Genomic DNA, 12,574 nt, shown 5'->3' with positions numbered 1-12,574 from the left:
CAGAGTGGTCTAGTTTCATTCTTCTGCATGTGGATGTCTAATCTTCCCAGCACCATTTATTGAAGAGACTGTCTTTTTTTTCCAGTGGATAGTTTTTCCTCCTTTGTCGAATATTAGTTGACCATAAAGTTCAGGGTCCACTTCTGGATTCTCTATTCTGTTCCACTGATCTATGTGTCTGTTTTTGTGCCAGTACCACACTGTCTTGATGACCACAGCTTTGTAGTACACCCTGAAATAAATCTGGCATTCTGATGCCCCAGCTATGGTTTTCTGTTTTAAAATTCCCCTGGCTCTTTGGGGTCTTTTCTGATTCCACACAAATCTTAAAATAATTTGTTCCAACTCTCTGAAGAAAGTCCATGGTATTTTGATAAGGATTGCATTAAACATGTAAATTGCCCTGGGTAATATTGACATTTGCACAATATTAATTCTTCCAATCCATGAGCATGGAATATTTTTCCATCTCTTTGTGTCTTCCTCAATTTCTTTCAGAAGTGTTCTATAGTTTTTAGGGTATAGATCCTTTACCTCTTTGGTTAGGTTTATTCCTAGGTATCTTATGCTTTTGGAAGGACAAATATTATATGGTCTCATTCATTTGGGGAATATAAAAAATAGTGAAAGGGAATAAAGGGGAAAGGAGAAAAAATAAGTGGGAAATATCAGAAAGGGAGACAGAACATGAAAGACTCCTAACTCTGGGAAACTAACTGGTGGTGGTGGAAGGGGAGGTGGGCAGGGGGTGAGGGTGACTGGGTGATGGGCACTGAGGTGGGCACTTGATGGGATGAGCACTAGGTGTTATTCTGTATGCTGACAAATTGAACACCAATAAAAAATGAATGTATTTAAAAAATAATAAAGATAAATAAATAAATAAAATAAAAATAGCAAAGGCTGTATGCATATATGCTTGTACATATAATATGTTACTCCTAAAAGAATACCTGGAACTCTTTAGTGTGGGGAAATGCATCACAGAGTTAAGGACTCCAAAGTGCTTAGTAAGCGAAACCAAAAATATTGAGGCATACTATGAGATGAGTAGAGATATTTGACTCCTGATTAGCAATTGGAAAAAGAAAAGAAGATGCATACTCAAAAGAAAGCCATCTGTCAGCATAGTTCCTCCTCAAATTGTTGGGTCTTTGTATGATGGAAGTTACTCCTGTCTTTGAGGACTTTGCTATCTCCAGTGTGGCATTCTTCTTCTCTTTATCTAATATTCTAGATTCTAGAAAATAAGTTATTAAACTTTCTTACCATCTCCTTTTTAATGGATTTTCAGTAACTTTTTAAAGTCTTACGTGTGTGTGTGTATGTGTGTGTGTGTTACATATCAACTCCCTGGTCACAAACAAACTGTCCCTCCTCCCATACTACCTTTCCTGCACCACATTCACGTGGCTAATTCCTTCTCTTTCTATAGATGTAAATTTATGTGTCACCTGTCTGGGAAGGTTTGAGTTGGGTGCACCTGTTTGGGCCTCTTTAGCCTCCATACTTCTATTACAGTGGCATTCACTGCACTGAAGTGTAATTCCCATGATTCATCTGTTCCTTTCAATAGACTGAATGCTCTGAGATCACACTTCAATGTCTAGTCTGCTCACTATTGCATCCCAAACTCCTAGCACAGCAACTGCAACATATTAGGGGCCCAATATATATTCCAAATTAATGTGTAAAATAAAAAAATATTTATTTATGCAAATACGGCAGGGCATAAGAATGCAATTTCTACTCACTCTTGATTGTATACAATATTGACTTCTATTATATCTGATCAATTATCTTCTTAATGTACTGTTGGATCCTAGATCTAGTATCTTGTTGAGAATTTTGCATCCATGTTCATCAGAGATATTGGTCTATAATTCTCCTTTTTGGTAGGGTCTTTTTCTGGTTTTGGAATTAAGGTGATGCTGGCCTCATAGAACGAGTTTGGAAGTATTCCGTCCCCCTTTATCTTTTGGAACAGCTTTAGTAAAATAGGTATTGTTTCTTCTTTAAAGGTTTGATAGAATTCCCCAGGGAAGCCATCTGGCCCTGGACTTTTGTAAGGTCTTGGGAGGTTTTTGATGACTGCTTCAATTTTGATGACTGCTTCCTGGTCATTGGCCTGTTCAGGTTTTCTATTTCTTCCTGTTCCAGCTTTGGTAATTTGTTCCTCAACGAGTTAAAAATAGAGCTACTCTACGACCCAGCAATTGCACTGCTGGGGATTTACCCCAAAGATATAGATCCAGTGAAAGACTGAGGCACCTGCACCCCAATGTTTATAGCAGCAATGTCTACAATAGCCAAATTGTGGAAGGAGTCTCAGTGTCCATCGAAAGATAAATCGATAAAGAAGATGTGGTTTATGTATACAATGGAATATTACTCAGCCATTAGAAACGACAAATACCCACCATTTGCTTCAACGTGGATGGAACTGGAGGGTATTATGCTGAGTTAAATAAGTCAATTGGAGAAGGACAAAAGAAGATAAAAAATAGTGAAAGGGATTATAGGAAAAGGAGAGAAAATGAGTGGGAAATACCAGAGAGGATGACAAAACATGAGAGACTCCTAACTCTGGGAAACGAACAAGGAGCAGTGGAAGGGGAGGTGGGCGGGGAGATGGGGTGTGGGTGATGGGCCCTGAGGGGGGCACTTGACAGGATGAGCACTGGCAAATAGTATGTTGGCAAATCGAACTCCAATAAAAAATATACAAAAAAATAAAAATATATATCTGATCAATTAGCAAAGAAATGGTGTCTTGATTTAAGAAGTGTGGTTGGATTCCTTTCTCTTTTCATTTTTGCACTTACTGTATGTGTGACCTTTGGAACAGTAACCTGTTTGTGTTCTTGTCTCATTTCCCTAGTAAGAAGTTATTTGTTTACTCCATTTTTTCTTTAAAAAATACTACTTCAAGCCTGTTAGAATGTCTATTATTTAAAAAAAAAACACAAAATCAAGCATTGGTGAATATGTCGAGACAAAACAGAACACTTCTCCACTGTTGGGGGAATATAAATCAATGCAGGAGTATAGAGCTTCCTCAAAAAATTAAAAACTATCATGTGATCATGATATCATGATAATGATATATCATGATAATATCATGATATTAGAACTATCATGTGATCCAACAATTTCACTTCTGGACATTTATCCAAAGGAATCAAAATCACTACCTTGAAATTATATCTGCAATCTCATGTTCACTGCAACATTATTTGCAATAGCCAAAACGTAGAAATAACCTGAATGTCCATCAGTGGATGAATAAAGAAAATTATCTGTCTATCTATCTATCTATCTATCTATCTATCATATATCCATCAATTATATATCTATCTATAAAAGGAAGGAAACTCTGCCAATTGCAACATGGATGACACTTGAGGGCATTATGCTAAGTGGAATAAGTCTGAAATGGAGAAATACAAATGCCATATGATGTCACTTATAAATGGAATATATTTTTAAAGTATCTTATTTACTTATTCATGAGAGACACAGAGAGAGAGAGAGGCAGCGACATCGGCAGTGCTAGAAGCAGGCTCCCTGCAGGGAGCAGGATGTAGGACTCAGTTCCAGGACCCCAGGACCACGCCGTGAGCCAAAGGCAGGCGTTCAACCACTGAGCCACCCAGGTGCCCCTGGAATATATATATGAATATATATATATAATATGAAATATACATATATATATGAAATAATTTCTACACCTAATATGAGGCTCTAACTTACAACCCTAAGATCAAGAGTTACATGCTTTACTGACTGAGCCAGCCAGGTACTCCATAAATGGAATTTAAAAAAAACAACCTGAAATCATAGATACAGAGAATGAATTAATGGTTGTCAGAGATGGTGATTAGAGGTGGCGTGAGATGGGTAAAGGTAGTCAAAAGGTACATTTTTTCAGTTATAAAATTATAACTGGGGATATAACATGCAGCATGGTGAGTATAGTTAATAATACTGTATTGCATATATGAAAGTTGCTAGGAGAGCAGATTTTAAAAGTTCTCATCATCATAAGTGTAGTCACCACCTGTCACCATACAATGTTATTACAATATTATTGACTATATTCCCTATGCTGTAAATATCAAGGTGAACACTGAGGAATGTATACAATTGTCCAATCACTGTGTTGTACACCTAAAACTAATATATCATTGTATGTCAACTATAGTTCAATCATAAAAATTTACAAAACAAAAAAATCCCCAAAAAACTTCTCATCACAAGAAAAAAAATTGTAACAATGTGTAGTGATGGATGTTAACTAAATGTTGTTCACCTAAAACTAATAGAATATTATATACCAATAATTTCTCAACAAAAATCAAATAAATAAAATTCTACTAGATATTGGTCCAATTTCTTAGTGTATTCAAAGAACTAACTCTTGAAATAATTCTTGTTTACATTATTTTTCTGAATAAATTTTCACTAATTTCAACTTGTCCCTATATCCTTTACTTTAGAGTATGTAATAATCCAGGAAGAGACAGAATAAATGTATTTATAAATAGCATGTACATCTGTATATTGTTTAGAATGCTGTTGTAATACTCAGAGAACACGGCTGTGGTTTGAAGGCTAGGGTAGCATTCCCACTAGAGTGGTGTTCATGAGTTGATTATGTGAAGGGTCAAGGTGGAAGGGGCCATAGAAGGCTTTCCTAGCAGAGGAAATACTAAACCGCATAACATGTTTTTTTGAAACACATCTTTCCAATGTAATAATGATACTACAAATGTTGTTTTCCTTTCTCAGAATAGATCAGGTGGCACTGTATTTTTTATTAAGTTTACAAAGGCCATTTTTGTCCTCCATGACTTTAATAAAATGAAGTTGATTACCATGAAATATGTGTGTGGTGTTTGTTAAAAAAAAAAAAGAAAGAAAAGGAAAAAAAAGAAAAAAGAAAAGAAAAGAAAAGAAAAGAAAAGGAAAGAAAAAGAAAAAGTGAGATTCCAGCCAGCAGAACAGATAAAACATTTCGTGTTGTAATTAGGAACTCTTCCCAAGCCATAGCAGTCTGAGCTTCACACTCTCATCCAAGATTCATATCAAGGATTTGCAGACTCCTTTCTGTAAGTAACCTTGCCCAGCACCTATAAGGTGAGCTTTCTGGAAAATATTTGACAAGCCCTCCAACCTTTTATTTGTTCCCAGTGTAAAAATCTAAGAAAAGTATTGAATGCTCCCTTCAGGCACCCCATGCTGGGGTAGATATATTTTGGACCACATATGAATTAACACCCCTGCTTGCTAGGAAGCCTCTTTCAAGTCTGGCTGCCTCAGACAGTATAGGACCTGTGCAGCCCTGCGCATGTCACTTGATGGGGTCAGCTCCTCATTTCTCATGATACAGTCTTTCTCCTTTTACAGAGATTCAGTTTTCTATGGCATGGATATTGTGCCTGCATCTGTGAGCATAGGGCAGCTTTGGAATGGTTCTTTCTTGTTCTGTCTCCCTTTCTGATATTTCCTACCCATTTCTTCTCCCTTCCCCTCTATTCCCTTTCACTATTATTTATATTCCCCAAATGAATGAGACCATATAATGTTTGTCCTTCTCCTACATGGAAGACTCCTAACTCTGGGAAACGAACTAGGGGTGGTGGAAGGGGAGGAGGGCGGGGGGTGGGGGTGAATGGCTGACGGGTACTGAGGGGGTCACTTGACGGGATGAGCACTGGGTGTTGTTCTCTATGTTGGCAAATTGAACACCAATAAAAAATAAATGTATTATTAAAAAAAGGAATGGTTCTTTCTGTCTCTCATAGCAGAGAGAAAAGTGAATAAAAACACATGGAGTTAAGTAGGAGGTGCAGGACTGACTGCTCAGGGAGCTCTGGGTTTGATTGAACAAGCAGACAGGAGTCACAGTGCTACAGAGTCAGCTCACCAGTGAGGAGAGCAATAGGACATTAGAGCAAATGACCAGCATGCTGCCATGGCAGGAATGACAGCCGTGGCCTTGCTCCAGAAATGAAACATCCTTGATATCTCCTTTATTATTTTTATTTATTTTATTTTAATTTATTTTATATTTAATTTTAATTTTTTTATTTTTAAAAAAATATATATTATTGAAGTTTGATTTGCCAACATATAGTATATTTTATTTTTATTCATGAGAGACACAGAGAGAGAGACAGAGACACAGGCAGAGGGAGAAGCAGATTCCCCACGGGGAGCCACATGCAGGACTCAATCCCAGGATCCCAGGATCACGACCTGAGCCAAAGGCAGATGGTCAACCACGGAATCACCCAGGTGACCCAATATCCCCATCATTTTAAATTTAAGGGGGCATATTTATTTTGCTTCTACAGAGAATTTTTGGATGAGAAGTAAGTAATATTCTTTAACATTTCTAAAATAAATAGATATCTTGACTTTGGGTAAGTGGTGGCATCAAAACCGGGTCACCTCTGCCTGAATTACTGCAGAACTGCCTCTGCCATAGTAAGTCTACTAACTGAGGATGGATTTCTCTGAGCATACAAAGCTTCTTGAACATTTTTAGCCCCTGCACATACCTATTAAATTATGCCGTCAAGTGTTGGGAATCCTGTCAATACAGATGTAATTCCCTCACCCAAATACAACTCCATTTACTTCTTTAGGGGATGATGTCACACGTGTTCACTTTATTATCTGGTCTTTCTCCAGAAAGAATTCTGGCTTTGACAAAATGATCTTTTCCTATCTTCTTAAGTTCGAAGGACTTCTGGTCTTATTAAATGCCCATTTCTTGCCCCACTCCTTTGTAGGACTGAAAGCTTCATAATGAGGTTTATCTCATGATTGCCCCTCACCCCTATCCTCACTCCATTCCACCCTTGGAGGAATTGCACAGTGGCCCATTGCAATTCAAGAACTGCTGGATCACAGATGTGCCATAGGCACCCTTCCCACCCTAAATCCACCTCCCACCCCAAGGTATCCCCTGTGTCTTCCTCTGCATCACTTCCAAAGAAGGCACCTTCACCTCAGTCTTCTAGGAAGACCATGTTTCAATTCTTGGCTTCACTGCCAAGTAGTAATATGATCTGGTTACACCCATTAATCTCGCTGAAACCAAGTTTCTTAATGTGTACAATCAGAATAAAATTGCTTTCTCTAAGAGTAATGTGAGGATTCATCAGAAAAAAAATCCCTAGCCTCTTATGTAGGACTTTATGTCTTGAGGGTAGGGAGTAGAGTACATTCTATAACATGGAATATTAAATATATGTATTTTTATATACATATAAAATATATATATAAAAGCAAGACGTGTAGGGCAGTTGTAGGCAGGTGGGGAAAGTGTAGGCTATGGACTCATTCTGTATGAATTAAAATCCTAGCTCCTCCTCTCACTAAGCTTTATGATCTGGGGAAAGTTAGTTACATACTTTGTTCCTATATTTCCTCCATGGTGCAGATATAGTAAGTATCTGCCTCAAAGGCTGTTTTACGTATTAAAGAGAAAATACATATAAAGGGCTTTAGCACAATGTCCCACGCTTAAATGTCCATAGTAAACAGCTAAATTTAATAAAATGTAGAAAATGTGAGAAAGGAACTTTCAATATTTACACTTGTTTCTCTGTGGTGTGATTATGAACATTTTTGCTTTGTGGTTTTTCTACTTTTCTGTATTTGTCAGTTTTGAAATGAACATGTAAGTCACATTTAAAAAACCATAAACTTCACACATTTGTAATGATGACCAGTGACTTTCCCATCCTATTAGATAAAATTATATTTGTTCATCAGGTAAAAAGTTATTCCCAACCCATCCTACTTTGTTAAAAAGATAAAGTACACTTTTCCAAAAATGATTGTATCACAATAATTTTTAATGTTTAAAGTTTACTCATGGTGGGGCTGTAATTTGTGTTTAGTAAAGTGTGCCAAGTGCCCACATTGAGACCATTTCTGTCCACATCACTGCATTCCACATGGATGTTTCCTGTGCCCAGCGAAGTCCTAAAGAGAGGGGCTTTGACTTTTCCCTTGGTTAGGCCAGCTTTACTGGGGAGTCTTTCCAAACTCTCCAGAAGTAGTCTACTCTAATACACATCATCCGTTCCATATAAAAGAATAAGATGGAAAATTTCTCAATGAATTTCATAAGTTTAGCACGTCTCTGGTACAAAAAATTCAAAGGTAGCACAAAAGCGAAAGCACCAACCGAGCTTACTCATAAACAAACATGCATAAATTCTACACACTATCTAGGAGTACTGAAATGAATACAACATTGCATTAAAAGGTATAAAAGCACAGTACTGAAAACTTAAAGTTACACGTGAAATACTGCACTGTAAATCCTGAACACTCTAGTAATGTCCCACCCCCACCCCTCCACCGCCCTGGTGAGGGTCAGAAACCATTAATATCTGCCTCCAGACCTTGCTAGTCCTCGGAGACACTGCTGCGGGGGCAGTAGGCAGTGGGATCAGCCTCCCGCAGAGCTCTGGCCTCCTCCAGAGCTTCTCTGTATCGGGAAGGCCAGGCCTGGGGGTCTTTCTTAAAGACTCTGGCCAGGAACTCCATGATTTGCATCTTGGTGATTTCGCGGCTGGCACGGGAGCCCCAGAAGAACTCATACTCAGGTGGCTCTACGTGGGGCACGCGCTGGTACTTCAGGTAATTCTGTCGGACGAACTCCTCGGTGATGAGCTTTCTCACGTCTCCAAAGGTGGAGTGCTTCTTCCAGGGCCGCAGCCCCAGGATGCGCAGCACGTTCCAGACCGCGCTCTCTCTGGCGCCGCGACCCTTCACGTAGATGAGGCTCAGGATCATCAGCAGGAGGCCTGTCATGGGCATGCGGTTGCTCAGCGCCACCCTGTCCAGCTCCTCTGGCTCAAGCGCTTTAACGAGCGAAAACTCCATCGTGTGCAGGCTAGTGAGCCTCAGGTGCAGCCCGAACACTCGTGCGAGGATGAGACTGGTGCGCCTGAGGATGCTTCTGCACCATTTCTTGTAACTGCCGATGACATCCTTCACCATGTCTGGGAACCATATGATCATTCTCTTCTGGTCCTTGACCAACACGTACCACATGAGCTCGTGCGCCTTCTGCACCAGTTGGGCCGGGGCTGGCGGCGCAGGGGCAGGCTGGGCCGCGGTCGGGGCCTGGTGGGCGCGGCCTTCCTCCGTGGCCTGCTGCAGGGCCTTTGGGTCTCCCTCTTCGCTGGACGCCTGGGGTGGAGGCGAGGCCAGAGAGCCGTCGGTCGGGCCTGAAGGACGGCTCTCCGGCCCTGCGAGGGTGGCGGCCTGAGACGCGGACGGGGAGGGCTCCCCGGGACCCCCAGGACTGCGGTGCGCCTCGGAATTGGAGGCCTCGGCTGCAGAGATGAGGTCACACACATCCTTACTTTGTTCGGACATGTCTGCGCCGCCTGACTAGGGCACGGCCTCCGCGTTCAAGAGCTCCTCGAGCCTGCGCTCCCTCCGCGGACTCCTGGAGAGGAAGTGCGCGTTGCTGCGCGCGGCGCCTTCCGCAGCAGCCTGGCGGGGCGGGGCGGCGGCGGAACTGGCCAATGCGCTTGCGCGTCCGCAAGCCGAGCGCCGGGCTGCTGCCGGCGGGGCGGGGCGGGGCGGGGCGGGGCGGGGCGGGGCGGCCCCTTAGAGGTGGTGCAGGGCCCCCAGGACTAGGACAGTACTGACCTGCAGGCTTCCCATTTGGGCTGAGGTGGTGGTGGGGAAGAGGGGAGGAGGATGCATGAGCACTGGAGAAGGAGTAAGTTTAAGGAGAATGATAACTTTCTGAGATAAGTTTCTTGAGTTTCTTAGGAAATGTTTTATTTGGGTGGATCCAGAATCAAGGTACATCTAAAAGTCCCGGAGAAAGATCTAGGCTGGTGTGTGTGTGTGTGTAAACTTGAGTTTCATGACAGTGAATGTGAGAATTTAAACCTAGAGAATAATCAGGATTGCCCAACAGAAAAACTGTGAAGAGGAGGACTGAGATTGGAATCCTAAGAATTACCAATAAAAACTGAGTCCCCGCCACGTCAGACAGGTCATAAAAGGAGAAATGCTGAATTTAGGCAATACATGTGCAAACGGAGCTTTCTTGGATATAATATACGAATGACATCGCTAGTGTTTCAATGGTCATTGATTTTGGTTTTCTACTTACCTTCGGTCATTTGGATTTGCTTTTAATTTTTCCATTAAGAGCTCAACTTACAAAGATTGTCATATTTATTAGCATAAACTTTTTCCCTAATCTGCCCAGCACCCTATCTTCCCTGATGACTGCTATGACTTCTGCCCCTGTGTTGTGAAAACTTCACCTTCTCCTAGGACCCCACCACACTCTCCCAGCATCTGACTGATCACATATGGCAGCCACACGCCACACCCAAATCCCTTCCAAGACTTGTTTTTGTTTTTGTTTTGTTTTGTTTTGTTTTAACGTAGATCATAATTGGCAATCTTTGTCATGACCAACAACGAGATGATCCATAATTGTAGTTGTGTGTGTTTTTTGTTGTTATTGTTTTGTGATTTTTCTTTCATTATCTGTTTTAATTTTAGAAAACAGGTACATATTGAACAAAAACAAAATTGACACTCCCAGAAAAGCATCTATGAAGAGAGGAGTGGGTGTAAGAGCCTCTGGTTGCAGGCTTCCTAAGGCTGATCCGGATTCTGGTCGGAACCAATGTGGTCCTTCTGCCCTTCCTGGGTCCCTCAAGCCAACAGCTTCTTAAATAACGCTGTCTTGAGACTGTTATTGTCACTAGAGGTCCAAAGCATATTTAAACTATTGCCATTTCCAGAGTCCTCTTTGTTGTATCAAACCTTTCTCATTTCTCACTTTATATTTTCTCAAGGAGATTGGCTTCAAAGTGTTTTCCATGTTCTTTATCTATCTTTGGATTTTCATGCTTGCATTACCTTGGGCAGGACGATGCCTCCAGTAGGACTCCTTAACCTTCCACTTCACAAGGGTAATTCCCACAGATCTTCCAGGTTTGTCTTGTTGGGCTTTTTCCCAGTTATCATTTTCTTCTGTAATTTATATATTTCTATTTTTATTATACCTTACAGAATTGTATCAGTTATATTTGTTGTTTGTATTACTTAAAAATGGCTATCAAATCAATTTACTGCCCTAATTCCTCTTAAATTAATACTTCTTTCTTGAATTTTATCTCCATTAGTTTTCTTTTTTTTTTCCCTTGCATTTGGTTTTTTTTTCTATTTGGGCTATTTAGTTAATTTAAGGTATTTTTAATACTGAAAATGTTTGAGCCTTTTATTTATTTATTTATTTAGCCTATTATTTAAATCTCACCTCAGCTTGGCTATAAGCCATAATTTTTGCCATTGTGAGGTTATGAAAATTACATCCTATATTTCATCATTCTAGATTTAATAGATTCATGAAGTTAAATTGCAAGCTTGGGCAAAACAATTATAAAGGTATAAAAATGCTTATGTATGAAAAGTATGAAAACAATTTTAAAAATAATTATAAAAGCACAACAATTATAACATTATAGAAGTTCCTGCTGCAGTGGGATATTAGAGCTCCAGCCAGAGAGCTTCCTAGGTTTCAGTTGCTGCCTGAGTTGGAATGGACCTCTTTCTTGTAAAGTTTCCCATGGCCAACAATAGTCCCTCACCTCTACCACAGTTCACTTCACACCTCACTTTTTTTTAAAGGTTTTATTTATTTATTCATGAGAGACAGAGAGGCAGAGACATAGGCAGAAGAAGAAGCAGGCTCCCTGTGGGGAGCCCCATGTGGGACTTGATTCCAGGACCCCAGGATCATGACCCGAGCCAAAGGCATACTCTCAACCACTGAGCCACTCAGGTACCTCTCACATATCACTTCTGTTAGGAGGGTTGTTTAATACTGTACCAGTCCCTGTGTATTGTGACCTTTATGAGAGAGTAGGCTCAGAGAGTTTAAAACATCAAAACTGATGTTCAAGTTTGAAGCCATGGACAGGGGAAATGCCTAGTACTGTTCATTTTTGAAGCCCAACTGTATCCTTGCTAAAGAGATAACATTGTCTTCCCAGGGAAGAGTCTGCTGAAGGTGCTTTGTTTCCTACAAAGAAGAAAACTCATTTGGGGAAGGTAAGAAAAAATTAAAGCTTGGGAAGGCCTTCAGGTAAAAAAGGTATACCTGCACAAGTGTCATGGAAAGGTTCAGTAGTTTGATAGCTACCCATTAAGGTAGCTTAATTAAGACATTAAGGAGTCTACCCATAAACCAGATAGGCAGACCTTCAGAATATTAAGAAAAAGGAAAGATGGCACTATGGGAATGAAGAGGAAGTGAGTACTCATGAGACATCGACAATTTTTTTAAATTAAGAATTAAGATTTGGAACTGTAGCTCCAGTGATGCCCTGAGAATAGTGAGGGTAAATTAGGCTTTGTGGGTATCTCCAGGATCAGATCTATTTGATATGGGCAATGAGTCCCTATAGACAAGCAGCTTAGAAGTAAAATCCTGAACTTTACAAAATATCTCTCCAAAATAAACTAATGAATGGCTACTCTTTAAATCAAGATTCTGTAAGTAGAG

General features: G+C 40.3%; 1 protein-coding gene across 1 annotated transcript; it reads right to left on the bottom strand.

Moving 5' to 3' along the window:
* Positions 1 to 7,850: 7,850 nt before the first annotated feature.
* On the bottom strand, positions 7,851 to 9,528 carry NDN (necdin, MAGE family member). Its single transcript, XM_041753737.1, has one exon. The coding sequence runs from the start codon at positions 9,406 to 9,408 to the stop codon at positions 8,431 to 8,433; it is 978 nt and encodes a 325-aa protein (XP_041609671.1). The 5' UTR covers positions 9,409 to 9,528; the 3' UTR covers positions 7,851 to 8,430.
* Positions 9,529 to 12,574: the final 3,046 nt, after the last annotated feature.

Source organism: Vulpes lagopus, chromosome 4 (genome assembly GCF_018345385.1).
Source record: "Vulpes lagopus strain Blue_001 chromosome 4, ASM1834538v1, whole genome shotgun sequence".
NCBI classification, from domain to species: Eukaryota; Metazoa; Chordata; class Mammalia; order Carnivora; family Canidae; genus Vulpes; species Vulpes lagopus.
Note: the sequence above shows the minus strand (reverse complement) of the source record. Positions and strands in the feature narration are given on the sequence as shown.

What these genes read in the sequence shown, in the direction of transcription:
- NDN (XM_041753737.1), bottom strand. Translation starts at nt 9,408, where the DNA reads ATGTCCGAACAAAGTAAGGATGTGTGTGACCTCATCTCTGCAGCCGAG.